Source organism: Sporisorium graminicola, chromosome SGRAM_21, assembly GCF_005498985.1.
Source record: "Sporisorium graminicola strain CBS 10092 chromosome SGRAM_21, whole genome shotgun sequence".
Lineage (NCBI taxonomy): Eukaryota > Fungi > Basidiomycota > Ustilaginomycetes > Ustilaginales > Ustilaginaceae > Sporisorium > Sporisorium graminicola.
Genome location: NC_043730.1, coordinates 229,395 through 245,747, shown reverse-complemented (window position 1 = coordinate 245,747; position 16,353 = coordinate 229,395). Strand labels below are relative to the sequence as shown.

Below are 16,353 nucleotides of genomic sequence, written 5' to 3'. Positions count from 1 at the left end.
GGCGGTGCGTGGGAGAAGCGAGAATTGCGAAGGGTCGAGGGCCAAGGCGAAGTGTTTGTGTCTGCGTGGGTCTAAGATTGGGCGGCAGGCCCGAAACCGCGAGCCGGCACTGCCGACGACATGCCGCTTGCTCGAGCAGCGACCGCATTTTCTCGAACAGAATTTTAAAGTGAAAGAAAATTGCAAGCACATGCCGAGAGAAGTGAGGTGGAGAGGCACCGGCTTGGCGATAACCACCAAGACAAGTCAACCTATGACGATGTAGGAATGCAAGCCAAGCCTCCTTGGCCCGAACAATGATGCCGATTCGCTCAATCATTCATGCCATGGCCGAATGCTGCCATTTTGCACTCGAGCTATTCGAAATTGGTTGTCATCTCTCTCTACCTCGCTTGTATCTGGCCAACAATGCATGGAAGGGTATTGGAGGAGGCTTGAGCTTCGTAGGGCTGAGGGCGATCGACAGGCAACTCAACGGACCGGCGGGACGCATCCATGCTTTGATCTGCAGACGTTTCAGCTCTAAGCCAATGCAGTTGGCCGTCTATCTTTCGGTCCTGGCTCGTCCGAACTGAAGCGAGAAGCAGTGTCGGTGTTTGCGTCGCCCGGTGAGGCGAGGATTTTCCGCGCTGAGTGTGAGAGCGACACGAGATTCGGAAGAACTGCTTTCTTTTGCGTCGTCGGGCTTTGGGCAGAAATCGGGACTCGGGCTCTTTCTTGCTTGGCGAAGTGTGTTGCTCGCATGACATCGACTCCGAGCACTCTCCCTGACCATCTTCATCGTCAGTCACGGCAGCGGCCATCACCTGGCTCCTATTCACGATGATTTCGACCTCAACTGTGCCGCCATCCGCGGGCGCTAGTATTACTGCATCTGACCCAGCACACATCACCTCCAAGATTCGCGCAGCTTCCACTCGCGATGCTCCTTTCTGGTCCTTCGAGTTCTTCCCGCCCAAGACCACGCAGGGCCTGGCCAACCTCTACAATCGTATCGCTCGCATGCGTGCCAACCTAGACCCTAGTTGGATTCATGTTACATGGGGGGCAGGCGGTACAACAGGCGGAAAGTCCCTCGAGCTTGCTGGTAGGATACAAAAGGGTAAACTCGACCCGGACGTCGAGATCGTCCAAAAAGAGGTCAAGCAGATCGGCTCAGGTGCACAGCAGCATATCGAGAATGTCAAGGGTGGCGAGTCATGGGAAAAGGAAGGCCCTGATGCATGCGATGTCTGCCTTCACCTCACCTGCACCAATGTTGAAAAAAGCAGCCTCGACGAGACGCTCGAGACCGCGAAGCGTCTGGGCATTAAAAACATTCTCGCTCTGCGCGGTGATCCGCCAAGAGGCGAAGAATACTGGGTTGCAGCTGACGAGCGCTTCCAGCACGCCACTGATCTCGTTCGTTACATTCGCCAAAACCATGGCGACTTCTTCTGCATCGGTGTAGCAGGCTACCCCGAGGGTCATGCCGACTACGTCGATCGAGATGTCAAGCGCGACCTCCGCTACCTCAAGGAGAAGCAAGACGCCGGTGCACAGTACATCGTCACGCAGCTCTTCTATGATGTCGATCAATTCCTCAGCTGGTACAAGGACTGTCGCGCCATTGGCATCACTATCCCCATCCTCCCTGGTATCATGCCCATCCAAAATTACTCGAGCTTCCGACGCATGACTAACCTCTGCAAGGTGCAGGTGCCTCAACTCATTCTCGATGCACTCGAACCCATCAAGAGCGATGATGCCGCCGTCAAAGAGTACGGCGTCTCGCTCAGCATCCACATAGTCGGACGCATCTTTCTGGAATCCGACATTCGCGGCTTCCACCTCTGCTCGCTCAACTTGGAGAAAAGTATCGAACGCATTCTCGAGGGCTTGGGTTGGAAGACGGATCTGGGAGCGCAACTGGAAACCGACCCAAGGCTCAGAGGCATTCCAGCTCACCTGCATCTCGAGGCAACCAAGAACCAGATGCTTTCCGATCGCACCGGTGCCAACACCCCCAAGGATTTCAAGGTGACCACCCAAGAAGCGCTCGCGAGGACGTTGGCCAGGACATCGAGCTCGTACCAGGTGCCCGAGACAAGTACATGGGACGAGTTCCCCAACGGTCGATACGGTGATTCGCGCAGTCCGGCCTTCGGTGAAATGGACGGCTACGGCGTTAGCCTTAAAGTGCCGCCTCAGGATGCACTGCGCATCTGGGGTCATCCCGTGACGCTCGTTGACATCTCCAAGATCTTTGCATCGTATCTCGAGGAGAAGATCTCGTGCATTCCCTGGTGCGATGCGCCCCTCATGAATGAGACACTCCAGATCCGCGACCATCTGCTCTCGCTCAACCGCCTTGCGGAAGGTGAAACCCAATCCGGTAAAGGTTGGTGGTCTGTTGGCTCTCAGCCTGCCGTAGACGGCGCGCCTTCCACAGACCCCACGGTGGGATTCGGTCCACCGGGCGGATTTATCTTTCAGAAATCTTTTGTGGAGCTCTTCATGTCGACGGCGGACAAAGACAAACTCGTGGCACGCATCGATGCGCTCGGAGCCAATGCGCAGATCACCTACTTTGCTGGCAACGCCCGAGGAGACTTCCAGTCGAACCTGGGCGATGGAGAGGCCAACACTGTCACATGGGCCGTGTTTCCGGGAAAAGAGATCGTGCAGTCGACTATCATCGAGAGGGATAGTTTCGAGGCATGGAGGGAAGAGGCGTTTGAGATTTGGGGCGAGTGGTCCTTGTTGTTCCCCAAGCAGTCGGCGAGCAGGAAGCTGATCGAGGAGATCAAAGATGGGAGGTGGTTGGTGACTGTGGTACATCATGATTACAAGAAGAGCGAAGCGCTGTGGCACTTTTTGGCCGAGTAGACATGCTCACGAAATGCAAGAATGTGAGCGTATAGATTACTCGCGCCGGCTGATGTGTTGATTGTTCAATTGCGACGACGGTGATGATACGTGTGGAGGCAGGCACCGAGGTCAACCGATGTCATTGTCGACGCCGAAGTGGTTTCCCAGTTGTGATCTCGATCCACATCAGCATCGCAGCAGGTAGTGCAGCATTTGCGATCCTCACTATGCACAGTATGGCTCGTATGGTGACAACCAGGGTGCGCAGAATATCTTTGGGCACGCTCGCGAAGATTATGGCGATCATGTTCTCTGTGATCGAGAGAATGATACCTGTGGCGATGTTTCGAGTGGTGTTGTTTGAGACAGTGCTCCCGTTCATGGTTGTGCTTGCAACCGGACCCTCCTCCGCAGCTCGCATGATGAACTGTAGGTATGTGCTTGTGTCTGGAGTTACATCCAAGACCATCCTCTTTCGCCTTGTCCTGAATCTTGCCAGCCGCAGCGGGGGAAGCGACACCGAGCGCCTGCAACACCTGCACCAGCTCCACCGTGCTCTGCAAGGAAAGCTTCCCCGCTTCACAACAAGTCTTGGCTAGAGCATTGCCGCCAGCAGAAGGAGCTTCCTTTTTGGAGGAAGTTGGCGGCTCGTCTTTCTTGTCGTCTTTCTTGGCCGGAGAGGCGTCTTTTTTGGAATTGTTGTTGTTGCTGTTGTTGTAGGCATTGGCAGCTTCGGCTTTACCTTTGGCTTGTCCTTCTTTTCTGCTTTGTTTGGCAGCCTGCTCGTTGTTCTTCCCTCCTCCCTGGTCAACCTTCTTGTCATCCTCTTTGTCATCTTTCTTGTTGTCCTTCTTTTCCTCCCTCTTGTCGTTCCTTTTACTCGCATCTTTGCCCTTTTGATCTTCACCGGCCCCTCCGCCTGCTTCCTGCTTCTTCTCATCCTTACCATTCGCACCTTGCTGCTGTTGCTGCTGGTTGTTCTGTTTCTGGCCATCTCCTCCCCCACCACCGCCACCACCTCCTTTCGGCTTAGCGGCGCCACTGCCGCCTTCAACGAGCTCAACTTTGCCGTCAGCATGAACTTTTAGGAAAGGCGCATCGTTGGCTGGAGCAGGCTTGACCTCGATCTTGCCAGACTTTGGATCAAACACGACGTACTGTGGGTTGTTTGTGTTTGCGCCCGCCTTTTCAACGAACTCTTTCCACAGCTTTGCGCCGGACCATTCTTCGGTGGTCGCTGCATTGTTGTTGTTGTTGTTGTTGTTGTTGTTGTTGTTGTTGTTGTTGTTGTTGTTGGCAGCGGCTGCAGACTTGTCTTTGTTGTCTTTGTTGGCGATGGGCTGGGCGGCCTTGTTGTCAGCGGCGACAGGTTGCTTGGCAGCACCGTCTTTGGAGGGAGCCTGTTTGGCAGGCTCTTCTTTTTTGGTGGCAGCAGCAGCGGGTGGGGTGGAAGCAATGTTGTGAAGCGGACGCGACTCGGCCTCGGAGCGACTGGCACACGCTAAGACCGCAGAGAGCAACGCACCGACTCCCAGGATCAGGCCAAGGATCAAGCCGGCGACTGCTGCGGCTGCCATTGTCGATGATCCGTCTGCAATGGTAGAGAAAGCGGGAGCTAGGTGCCGTAGCGATGGAAGACGAGTTGCTACAGTACCAAGACGTCTCGGAGAGAGCTCCAGCAAGCGGACGATCCTCAACCCTCATGTGCTCATCTGTGTTAGGAACCCTCACAAAGCATTGAGTAGATAAAGTTCAGGTCTGCGCAGATACACTTGGCAGCCCGAAATGAGGTCGTCCACCATCGACCGTGTGTGGATGCACAGCTTGTGGGTCGCCATGCGTCCGTCCAACAGCCGAAAGAGGTGCAGAGCCACTTGAGCTAGCGGAGGAGAACCAGTGATTGGATCGGGAACGGGACCCGATTTCAATGGCGCCGCGGCCCCGCTGCTGCGTGAAAGAAAGAATTTCCCCTTTTCTCGTTTGCGCCTGGAGCAGAGACAGCTTTAGAAAGGAAAAAAAGAAGAGAGTACTTTGGCGTCGACAACTCATGCAGCGTCGATTACCCCGACGAGAAGGGCCCAGCAGAAGCGGAGCGGTGTCAGTGTCAGTGTCGTAGGATTGGCGCCCAATTCTAGGCGCTAATTGAAATTTAAAACAAATTCTCGCCTATTTGTTCATGGCTGCTGCTGCCGTTGATCTCCCCGCAGCGTGAATTGCCCCGGATTTGGCCTTGCCCTTGTGGTTTCCCCATTCGTGCTTTGATCGTCCGTTGGTGTCGCCTGAATTATCCTTGGCAGTTGCAGCTATCCTCGTCGCCACCACCATCCGCATCACCTACATCGCCATCACACAGGCCTCGCTTTACCGCTATCAGTAACGGAACAAGAATTACGTTCATTGTACAAAGCAACCACCCACAAGCACCGCGGACAGGACCAAGTAGGCTTTTTAGATCGAATCTTCCTCAACCCCCCCTACCTCTGCAAAGCTTGTCTACTTCGCCATGACGCGCATCTCAACATCAGCCCTCTTCGCGCTCGGTCTGGTGCTCGTAGCACTCTGCGCAGACCCGGCATTGGCACAGCAAGGTGCTCCTCCATACACGACCGACAACGGGCAATCGGCGTGTGTCCAGTACGGCTCTTGCTCAACAGCTGGCGGAAACGGCGTCGTCACGGCGTCTCAAAACGCACCCGTCACGAAACCTGCAGGCACACCGGCGCTGGCAACTTACACTACGCTCGACTCGAGTTACCTTTCGTCGCTGGCAGCTGCTGGCGCAAGTGCAGCGTACACTGGAGGCAGCGTGAACAGTGCACGCCCTGTTACTAGGACCAGCACGGTAGGCGGCTCGGCAAGTACGCGTGGCAGTGGAAGTGGTGGAAGCAGCGCAAGCAGCGGAAGCGGTGGAAGCGGTGGAAGCAGCTCGACGGGCCTCGGCTCGCTGGGCAGCTCGAGTGGCGACAATGCCATGTCGTTGAACGGCGCACTGGTGCAATGGTTCGCTTTGAGCTCGGCAGCGGTTGTCGGTGCAGCCCTGCTTCTCTAGGCGCTGATCGATCAAGATGGGAGCGTGATCCATGTTCATTTGGCCTGCATCTGGTCAATCCTCAAGAAGGAAAGATACTGGCAAGCCACGATTTTGAGCAATGCCTCCGCCCAACGACCTTCATCTTCCGCTTCTCTCACTTGGCTTCTCTTTCTCCTCTTCAGGGCGGTGCTGAGACGGAAAGTGATACTCCATACAATCTCTTGCTCGCGTTCTCTCTTTACTGCTCTTTCTACCCTTGTTTTGGCACCGCTTCTGCACGGGCCCGGATCAATACCCTTTCCATTCTACTACGAACTGTTCACCTTCCTTTTCTGTGGCGTATTGGTATCGATTGAAGACTTGGTCTGCGCTGAAAGGTGGTTATGATGCTGATGAAAGTCGATGGGCCCAAGCTGATGAGGTGAATCGCACGCAGGCCTTGAAGTAAACCTCAGCAAGGGGAAACGGCGCCGAAAAAAGGTGGACCCGAAATGCACACCAAGAATTAAACCGAGAAGGTACGCCCCCAACAGGTGCTCACCACGTGAGATGTCGTTCGACGAGCTAATGCTTGCAACGCCGACACTGCCCTCTGTTGAATGTCTGAGAACGCATACAGACAATAGCTGGTTGATTGCGGGGAAGGAATGTCTTGGAAAAATGGGAGACCCGTGTCAGCTCAAAGAGATGTCCAGCTCCAATGCTTTCCCATGCTTTGCTAAGATGGCGGCGGACGTTTGCTTGCAGCTTCAAGGTGGCGAGCACCGCACTACGTTCTGGTCTTGGGCTTCGAAGGATATGCGCTGGCACCCTAAAAACGCACAGCCAAGGCATGCATCGTGGACAAGAACAGCTGACAACTGAACCGCTCACGGGGCCGGCCACGAACGCCGTCGGCCCTGACTCGGCAACTGGGATTGGGCGCTGACACTTGCCGAGACTCTCCAGCGGGAGGTAAAGGGAAAAACAGACCACTTGGACTGCCCAACTTCGCAGCCATCAGCTAGCACATGGAGAAGGCTAAGCGAGCAAGAATTGAATGAAGTCTGGAAACAAAGAGGACAGAGAGACATTGAAAGAAACAAACAAAAATTGCGAAAAGGGACGCGGATCGGAAAGGCCCAACCGGCGGCTGCAGGCGGTGCGTCATCGAACGGCAAGCACCCTGCCCTGTTCAAGCTGACTGCTGACATGCATCTCCTGCCGAACAACGTTCATCACTAACAGAACAACAGAATCGCCTCTTTGAACAGCCCGTTCTCAAGATCGCGACACTGCCAACGTGGTCGAGGAGGAAAGCGGATGAAGCAGCAAGCGCGTTGGAAGGCCGATGTATTCATGGGAACGAGCAACGAGAGAGGAAGAGCTTCGGACGATCGTGCCGGTACAAAACCTGATCTCGGCACGCGCAGTTGAACAGTGTGCATGGTCTGTGCTGTGTCTGTCAACCAAAAAAAGTGAGAGGACCCTTCTGATTCTTCTAGGCTGTGATTGTGCGGCGGTGTTGTGCGGCTCCACAGGGCTCGACAGGGTTTCCCGTCGGTTGCCCTCCGTCTCTGCTGGCGCTGCGGCGCTGCGGCGTTGCATCAACTGCGTCGGTGTGCCAGCCGAAGATAGTTTTGGACCGTGGGTTGAGAGAAAGCAAAGCAACGTGGTTACTCACGGTCCCAGTCAGCCGAAGGCATGGCTTCGCCTGCTGACATTACACTTTCGGCGAGCCCGCTGGATCGTGGACCGGGCCTCATATATAACCTCGACGTGAGCATCTCTTCCGACTAGTCTCACTTCCTCCGTTCGCAACCGTTCACGTCCTCTCAACGCCATCTTCCATCTTCCCATATTAGTCTCAAAACCAGACCTCGTTCCTCCTCCTCCTCTTCCTTCTTCCTCCTCGTAGCCCACCATGTCTCTGAGTAAGCACATCGACCCCGAGGAGCTCATCGAGCAGGCTGCCGACCACCCTATTCTCGGTCTACTCGAGCACCCTGCTGGCAAGAATGTTCGCGCTTACCACCGCGGTGCCCACGCTGGCCGATACAACACCGAGCCCATCCCCAAGTACCAGATCCCCCAAAAGGGTCTGGATGCCACTGCGACCTACCAGGTGAGTGCCTGCTTTCCTTAACCTACTTGTTTGGACCGCCACGAGTCGTCGAGCTGACACTGTTTATCCCCTTTCGGTTGGTTTATGCTACTCACTCAGCTGCTCAACTCGGACCTCAGCCTCGACGGCAAGCCCACGCTCAACCTCGCCTCGTTCGTGCACACCTGGATGCCCGATGAAGCCACAAAGCTCATGACTGAGACCATGATGATCAACATGTGCGACCAAGACGAGTACCCCGCCACCATGGCCATGCACGCGCGTTGCGTTTCCATGCTCGCCGACCTCTGGAAGGCGCCCACCGAGAAGGACGAGAACGGCAAGCGCAAGCCCGCCATGGGTGTTGCTACCACCGGCTCTTCGGAAGCCATCATGCTCGCCTGCCTCGCCGCCAAAAAGCGATGGCAGCACAAGATGAAGGCGCAGGGCAAGTCGTTCAAGGAGCCCGGTCCTAACATGGTGTTTGGCTCCAACGCCCAGGTGGCCATCGAGAAGTTTGCGCGCTACTTTGACGTCGAAGAGCGTCTGGTGCCCGTCAGCCACGAATCGCGCTACTGCCTCGACATCAACAAGGCCATCGAGATGGTCGATGAAAACACCATTGCCGTCGTTGTGATTCTCGGCTCCACCTACACGGGCCACTACGAAGACGTCGAAGGCATGAGCAAGTTGCTCGACGAATACGAGAAGAAGACGGGCATCGATATCCCCATCCATGTAGACGGTGCCTCGGGCGCCATGGTTGCTCCCTTTGCCACGCCCGATCTCAAGTGGTCGTTCGAACTGCCCCGTGTCAAGAGCATCAACACGTCGGGACACAAGTTTGGCATGGTCTACCCCGGTCTCGGCTGGGTTCTGTTCCGAGACAACGAACAGGTGCCCAAGGAGCTCGTTTTCGAGTTGCACTACCTCGGCTCGGTCGAGTACTCGTTCGGCCTCAACTTCTCCCGTCCCGCTCACCCGGTCATCGGCCAGCTGTTCAACTTTATCAACCTCGGCTTCGACGGATACCGCCGCGTGATGCAGTCAGATCTGCAGAACGCTCGTCTGCTCTCGCGCGCTCTCGAAAAATCGGGACTGTACGAGGTTCTGTCCGAGGTTCACAAGCCTCTGCCGGCTCCTTCTGCTGCCGCTGGCGGCGCCGCGGAGCTCATCAAGGAGGCTGGTGCCAAGCTGACGGGCAAGGACAAGCACCACCACGCCTTCGACGAGACCTCGGCCGAATTCTACCGCCCCGGTCTGCCTGTCGTGTCGTTCCGCTGGTCCAAGGCGTTCCGCGAACGCAACCCGCAGCTGGAACAGCGCTGGATCCAGACGCTCCTGCGTGCCAAGGGCTGGATCGTGCCCAACTACAACCTCTCGCCCGACCTCGAGGACATCGACATCCTGCGTGTCGTCGTGCGCGAAAACTTGAGCGAGAGCATGATCGAACAGCTGGTGTACGACATTGTCACCGTCACCGAGAGCTTGGAGAAGCAGAGCAAAGACGGCGGCTTCAGGCACTTGGCCGAGGTGACGAGCTCGCACCACAAGGATACCACCAGCGGCAAGGACGCCAGCAAGTCGACGGGCCACCAGAATGCGGCTCACGACAAGCACCGTGGTGGTCTGCCTAAGGGGTCCGGTGTTAAGGCTAAGGGGTATGCTAAGCAGTGCTGAGCAGCCGTGGTGCTCAATCAGATGTAGGAACGATCGTTGTTCAAAAAGGAATGCAATCTGTGACTTGTATTCAGAGAGTGTCGTATGGTGTGAGTATGTGTATGAGCAACAACAAATCGAATCCACACCGAGCGAGGGGTAGGTATACCATCCAAGACGTACTGTACTTGTCCATCAAATCTTCTCGCCCCCCTCACCATCTCTACCGCCCACATCCAGCTCATGCTTCCTCCTCCCCATTCCGGTCCCAATCACAGTGCTGACCCTCCTCAGCCGCATCCTGACGCTCCTAATGCTGGGGGCGAAGATGCTCTTCCTATCGCTCTCGCCTTCTCCGGCCCCTCGGGCGGTTGCCGGAGGCGTAGGCGGTCTCGGCGGGATCACCGTCTCTACGACCAGCAGCCACGGCGCCTCGCCCGGGTACGTCGGCACGTCCCCTTCTGCTCTCTCTCCACCTTCCACCGCCTTGGCAGTCCTCGGGTTGAGCTGCACAAACACGAGCTGGGGTAAGCGGCAGCAAGGCGAAGGATCCAGCAGCTGGTCCTGCCAGAGCACTGCAAACGACGTATCGAGCTGACGGGTTAGTGTCGCTGAGGTGACCGTGTGCGTTGTTTTCGCTCGATCCTCCTCGACGTCCAACTGCTGGCTCGACATGCGCGAGAGCTTGCGACGCGAAATGCCGGACGTCGACGACCGCACGCGGTACAGGCTCCGGTTGCTGCGACGAGAGGGCAATGTCTGTGCAGCTGACGCTCCCACCGGTCGCAGGTCAAACTCGGACAGCGACAGTTCCGAAGAAGCCGTACTAATACCTCCAAATCCTTCCTCCGAAAACGACCTCCAAGAAGCAGATGGCTCCAGATCGCCCGAAAACAGCTCCGAGTCCTCAACGCCCCGTCGCTGCTGACCGGCACTCGGCCGATCGGCAACCACCTCCACCTCATCGCCCTCGTTCAGCAACTGCGCATCGATCAGCGGCACCGGTTTCCGCTTAGGCGTCCCGTTACTACGCGGAGTATTGCCCCCATCGCTAAGATTCGATTCGTTGAGTGTCGTGAGCGGTCCGGCAAAGATCAGGTGGCTTCGCAGATCCGACAGCGACCGAGATCGACGACGGCTCGCTTTGAGCTGAGCGATCGACGGTGCAGCCGCCGTCCTAGCGGGAGGAGCAGCTACAGCGGCTGCAGACATCAGATCCTGTTGCCCGTTCTCCGCCTTTCCATCTTCATTTGCCGCGGCCAACGCCTGATCGACTTGACGGAGAATGCGCACGTGTTCGTCAATGAGCAGCTCGTAGCCCTTCTTGCTGTCCTCAGCTAGGTGGTCGAGCTGCGTCATGATCGCGGCCCACATCTCGCCCTGCCCTCCTTGAAGATCATCTGAAGCCGACGCATCCAGAGCATCTGCGAGCGTCGAAGAGGGAGCACGCGGTTTGGTCTGCGACACAATCAGATTGTCGGAGCGCATGTCGATCCTCAGCGTCGGCACAGGTCGCGTAGCAAACGCGGGGGGCAGACAAGGCCTCTCGCCCCCGGCTTTGATGTACGGATATCGTTGCACCAGCTCAGTCAGCCTCAACGGCATCGAAAACGTGACGGCAGCCTGTGATCGGATATGAGCCAACAGCAAATGCTCCGCCATGCCCGACGTCCTGTTGACCGCCTCGATCAGCTCGTTCACCGTCGGCGGCGGATGCGCGACGCCAATTCGACCAAAGAGCCAGAACCCGAGCACCTTGCACAGCGCTGACGCAGGCATGTGGTTGCTGCTCGAGTGCGCAGCCACCGACGCCATGAGATCGAGCACCTCGCTGAGCAGCTCTGCTGTCGCTTGAGGCAGTTTTGGGTGCAGCAGATCGGCAATTGCCCTAGCGTGATATCCAGACTCGCGCTCAGACGCCACAAACACGTCGTACCACTCGTCTGCATCCTTCGAGTTGAAGTCCGATGTACGAAGGCGTACGTGGCGCAATCCCCACTTCATGACGGAAACGACGTCGTGCGGGGTAGCGTATCGAAGCTCCTTGTCGAGCTCTTCGCCTGCGACTTTGCTCTTCGCTTGCTGGCTTGTGACGCTGTTGTTGACTCCGTTGGCGGCAGTGGCTCCACTGTGGCCAAAGCGATCGAGCGCATTTTCTGGAAGAATGGGGAAAACGGAGATGTAGGTCGAGACGTCGATCGAGAGGAGGAACAGCTGGATCATGTGGTAGACGTGGTCTTGCGACTCGGCGATGCGGAAAGGCCGAAACAGACCTGAGGTATCGAGGCCACGCTCGCGGATGTGCAGGCCGCACATGCGCACCAGATCACGAGCCTGGCTCACATCGAGTCGGGCATTCGTAAGCGCTTCGAGCATCTTTTTGCGCTGAAGGCCCTTCGGCTTGGGGACGGACTCGGCAGCGGCATAGGCAGCGTTGGATTCGGCTATGATGGCAGCTGCTGCAGAAGGAGGATGCTGCTTGCGTTGCTTGGCGTTGACTGCATTTCCCGCCACACCATTGGCAGAGATAGGCGTGGGCACACCTGCGTTGGAGGAGCGAGGGAGAGCAGTCCCAGCGTCGAGGTCAAGCACCAGCGCCGGAGGAAGCGAAGGGACAGGAGGAGGCTTTTGACGTCCGAAGCGACGAAAGAAGCGGGAAGTGCGCGAGGCGGTGCTCGTCGTGCTCAGCGCCGAGGTGGACAGATTGGAGTCGTGGCTGCCGAACACCTTGTCGTCAGCATAGCCGTCGCTGCCGACATCGGCGCGAGCAGTGAAGGCGTTGCCGCTGGCTTGACGTTGCGAGTGGCCCAGAGGGGCCGCTGTTGAACCGTGATCCGAAGAGGACGGCGGTGCTTTGCGAGAACGTCCGAAAAGTTTGCGAGAAGTCATACGTTTAAGCGTTGCAGGTTCAGACGATGAAACAGCGCGGTGGATGGGGGATGCGCTGTGGGCTAGGTGTGTAGATGCGGCAGGCGCGACGGCTGCCATTGTGTGGCTAGGTAAGGTTGCTCGTGCGTATATTCAGAGGTACTGATAGTTTGAGATCAATCGTCTGGGCGACCAAACGCTTTTATGTCGCAGTGTATAGCCACTTGGAGGGCAGAGAGGTGAAAGGGAGATCAAATGGGTATCGATATGAGCCTATTGGGAGCTGAGGGTATCTGGACAGACGGAGCAGCTTCGAGGAAGCAAGAACAGTCGCTTATCTCGAATGGAAGTAAAGTGGATGGAGCGACGAGATGGTGGTAGCGATGCAAGGCTGCAGAAAGCCAGGCTGAGGGACTATAGCGAGGCAAGGACAGCGAAACGTGCGGCGCCACAGTGAAGGCCCGAGACAGAGATAGCCAGAAAGGCGCAAGCGTGCGTGTCTCTCTGTCTTTTCGCCTTAGCGAGCTCGTCAATCTATTATAGAAGGCGTGGCGCGCCAAACCGAACAAAAGGCTCGGCAGTTGCTGCCACCCGCTCTGTGTCTCGCAATCTGTCTGGCATTGAAGGCTCCTCCCGCCTCTATGCTCTGATGCCACTGGCAATTCCTTCTAAGGCGGCAGAGCCGAAACGAATGGATGCGCCGATGCAGGCGCGTCGTCAAGGTGCTAATGTACTGTACAGACAGCGCGCCTGTTCAAAACTTTATAACAAAAGCATGCGAGCGCAGGAACGCGGTCGAGCCGACAAGCAGCTTGCAAAGCAGCACCGCAGCAGTATTCTTTACAGACACGCCGCAAGATGTCAAAATTCCCGGATCTGCTGCCTCGCTCCCCTCTGAGACACGCTTGCCCCGCATGCAAGAGAGACAAAAAGAAACGCCAGAACAGGAAAGCGCAAGCTAAATTGCAGATTTTCATGCAGGGTATGCTTTGCAAGACCCTCGCGACACGCATGCAGTCGAACACGGTCACCCGCCCATCTCAGATCTCATTCATTTGGCGACAGGACGATGCTCGTTCCTCGCCATTGTGATTTATCGTGCCCACTCGGCTCAACAATGACCTGCCCATAACATCTCACACCCGCTAGGAGTCCTCTCTCTGAGCAGCCCTCGTTCGCACAAACAGTGTGTTAGCCGAGCTTTTTCTATGCGATCTAATCGGCCCACCTGACGCTACCTTCTATGCTTCTGGTCTACAAGGCATCTCGCAGCGCATCCCTCAGGTTGCCAAACACCTTTGTCGAGCTGCGTGCTACATTGTCCCTCGCAGATTGCATCATCTGCTCTATCTTTTCTGCACCCAATGACGCCAGACCCTCTTCCAACACGGTCGCTTGTGCACCTGCCGTCTGCGTCGATCTCGAAAGGTGGTTGACGAGCGTAGCAATTTCGGCAAGGTGCGATTTGCAGGTCGATCTCGCGTCCTTGTCGTTGCTGAGGTGTGTGTGTGCGAGGTAGATGGCTTCCAGCATGATGGCTACTTCGTGGATCGCGTCCACAGGTCTGCTCCAGCGAGCAGAGTCGACTTCAGTATCGCTTGCAATATCGACGAGCGCTCGGACAGTGGTCTTGGTCGATTCGAGCATGTTGGTCAATGCAGTCGAATCCGATGCCCCGCCACGTGAGCTGCGCGCGAGGCCGAAGAGTGCACGTTCTGGAGCCGTTAGCTTCTGCAAGTCCATTTCCTCCTCTGCTTCCAGTGGCGTAGAAGAGAGAGTCGACGCAATGCTTCGCACCCATCCCGCATCGGGACGCGGTCCCATCTGCGACAGCTCTTCAACATCAGGCGTATCCAAGGGCTGGTAGTTGACCAGCACCGTAAAGTCCCGCTGGTCGTGCAATCCTTTCGTCACATCCGCCTGCACCGCAGCCACCGCCTTCTCAATTCCAGCTTCAAACTTCTCCCTCTGCTCCTTATCCTTGAAGTTCTGACGATTGTGCAGATGCGATCGCGACTCTTCCAAACGCAACACCTGCCGTTGCAGTGACCTTTCCAACGCCTCGCCGAATTCGACAAACTCTTCCACACGAGAGTAAATGCCGTGCTCCAACGCTTTCGAGATCATATCCGGCGTCGAGTTCCGGTTCTCCTCGTAGATCGCTTGCGATGTCGACAGGGTGCGCACTGTCGTCTTGTACAAACCATCGTCAACGTTGCTGCTGCTGGCGCTGGTCGCAGAAAAAGCAGAACACCTCTCGCTGATCAGATGCGACAGTGTGTCATTCTGAACGCTTTTGAGCCCGATCAGCCCGTAGTGCACCGATGCCCGGTCGAAGGCGCCTGCGAGCACGTAGATGCGTATCAACAGCATTCGCAGCTGGTATGCCTTTTTGCTTTTTGTCAATGCAAATTCAAGCAAGGCGATGGTCTGGTGAAGATACACGAGCTTGCCGCCAGACAGCCTGTAAGCTGAGAGCAATGCTTGCACGCTGAGCAGGGCCAAATCATCGGCAGGCTGCATTTCGGTCTCGGGCAAAGATGCTCCCACCGAAAGACCGTCCAGGTACTGCTTGAGAAGCTCGGATGCAAGCTGTGCCTCGCTCTGCTCTGTCAACGTGTCGGAAGGCTGCACCGTGCGTGTGATCTTGGCGATCGAAATGTTGTTCTTCAATTCGAGCTCATTCTTGATCGGCAGCGGTCGCCCCTTTTCCCGTATCTTTGCTGACACGCTGGCGCGCGATTCTGTGGAAAGAGCGCCAAGGTAAGGCAATAGATCCTCGTGGCAACATGCTTTGTTCGCAAACTGATCAAAGTAAGAGATCACCTTGGAAGCCAGATGAGCTTGAGCGTCTTGATCGCCTGCATTTGATCGCTTCCTGATCACTTCAAGCTCGGCAAGGCGAACGGAACGATCCTTGGTAGCTCCTTTGACGCTGAGGAGCACGTTGATCTTCTTCTGTGCAGCAACCAGCTGACCACTGCCGAGCTTTTCCGCCGCGTCCAAATATCCAGTGAAATGAGCCCAGTTACGGCTGCCGCCGTCGATGCGAGCCCAACAGCTGTCATGGACGTACTGCCAATTCTGGAGCTCCGTGGCCAGATCAGTTCGAGTGAACTCGAGGCTGAGATTGCGGTCGCACAGCGTGTGTCCCACGGATCCTTCAATGGCGATGAGATCGAAGGCGTCCTTCTTCTTATTTTGACGGATGAGCACTTGGAGGAGCAGACAGAGTGCTTCCTCGTCCTTGAGGCCCAACGGCTTGGACTCGATCTGCTTTTCGATCATTCGCTGGCTGAGTGGAAGCGCGAGGGCAGCACCAGGGGCTTTAGGATCCCTGGCGAGCAGCAGGTAAGAGAGAATGGACCACCAAAAGTACTCTTCCACGAATCGTCCCTGTGCTCTGTTGCGACCCGTGAATGACTTGTGCATCTTGAGTGCGAGCTGTTGCGCTTTTTGAAATGCTTTGTTCTTGACGAGAGCGAAGAAGGTCTGTCGGGCAAGCGCTTCGTCGTTGGGATTGGCCTTGACCGCGGCTTCGAGGAGTGCGATCTCGTCGTCAGTGCGACCTAGTCGGGCCAGTGTCCATGTCAAAGGTGTTAGAGCATTCTCTTCGCCCTTTCTGAGCCCTCTTGCGACCAGCTTTGTGCAGACGACATTGGCTTCATCACGCTTCCCCGAGCGCATAAGTGCAAGGGCTTTGAGAGCAGAAGCGAGCGCCAGATCCGGCTGGGACTGCAATACCTTGTCGGCATGTTGAACGGCGAGCGTGTTGTTGCCTGTATCAATAGCGTTGTAGATGGGGCCGCAAGCTCGTTCTGCCAGCATGGCTATCGGGCTGTACGCGGCGTTCATCCTGAGC

General features: G+C 56.5%; 6 protein-coding genes across 6 annotated transcripts; 3 read left to right on the top strand and 3 right to left on the bottom strand.

The window, feature by feature from the left end:
• Nucleotides 1-822: 822 nt before the first annotated feature.
• On the top strand, nucleotides 823-2,868 carry EX895_003548 (uncharacterized protein; the record flags this gene model as incomplete). Its single annotated transcript, XM_029884146.1, has 1 exon — nucleotides 823-2,868. The coding sequence occupies one exon, from the start codon at nucleotides 823-825 to the stop codon at nucleotides 2,866-2,868; it is 2,046 nt and encodes a 681-aa protein (XP_029739519.1).
• Nucleotides 2,869-2,989: 121 nt separating this feature from the next.
• On the bottom strand, nucleotides 2,990-4,427 carry EX895_003547 (uncharacterized protein; the record flags this gene model as incomplete). The annotated part of the gene is made up of 2 exons (XM_029884145.1): nucleotides 2,990-3,183; nucleotides 3,308-4,427. The coding sequence occupies 2 exons, from the start codon at nucleotides 4,425-4,427 to the stop codon at nucleotides 2,990-2,992; spliced, it is 1,314 nt and encodes a 437-aa protein (XP_029739518.1).
• Nucleotides 4,428-5,353: 926 nt separating this feature from the next.
• On the top strand, nucleotides 5,354-5,899 carry EX895_003546 (uncharacterized protein; the record flags this gene model as incomplete). Its single annotated transcript, XM_029884144.1, has 1 exon — nucleotides 5,354-5,899. One exon carries the CDS (start codon nucleotides 5,354-5,356, stop codon nucleotides 5,897-5,899), a length of 546 nt encoding a protein of 181 aa, XP_029739517.1.
• Nucleotides 5,900-7,784: 1,885 nt separating this feature from the next.
• Nucleotides 7,785-9,644, top strand: EX895_003545 (uncharacterized protein; the record flags this gene model as incomplete). Its single annotated transcript, XM_029884143.1, has 2 exons — nucleotides 7,785-7,985; nucleotides 8,085-9,644. 2 exons carry the CDS (start codon nucleotides 7,785-7,787, stop codon nucleotides 9,642-9,644), a joined length of 1,761 nt encoding a protein of 586 aa, XP_029739516.1.
• A 174-nt stretch (nucleotides 9,645-9,818) lies between these two features.
• EX895_003544 (uncharacterized protein) lies at nucleotides 9,819-12,611 on the bottom strand (the record flags this gene model as incomplete). The annotated part of the gene is made up of 1 exon (XM_029884142.1): nucleotides 9,819-12,611. The coding sequence occupies one exon, from the start codon at nucleotides 12,609-12,611 to the stop codon at nucleotides 9,819-9,821; it is 2,793 nt and encodes a 930-aa protein (XP_029739515.1).
• Nucleotides 12,612-13,745: 1,134 nt separating this feature from the next.
• On the bottom strand, nucleotides 13,746-16,319 carry EX895_003543 (uncharacterized protein; the record flags this gene model as incomplete). Its single annotated transcript, XM_029884141.1, has 1 exon — nucleotides 13,746-16,319. The coding sequence occupies one exon, from the start codon at nucleotides 16,317-16,319 to the stop codon at nucleotides 13,746-13,748; it is 2,574 nt and encodes an 857-aa protein (XP_029739514.1).
• Between the last annotated feature and the right edge of the window lie 34 nt (nucleotides 16,320-16,353).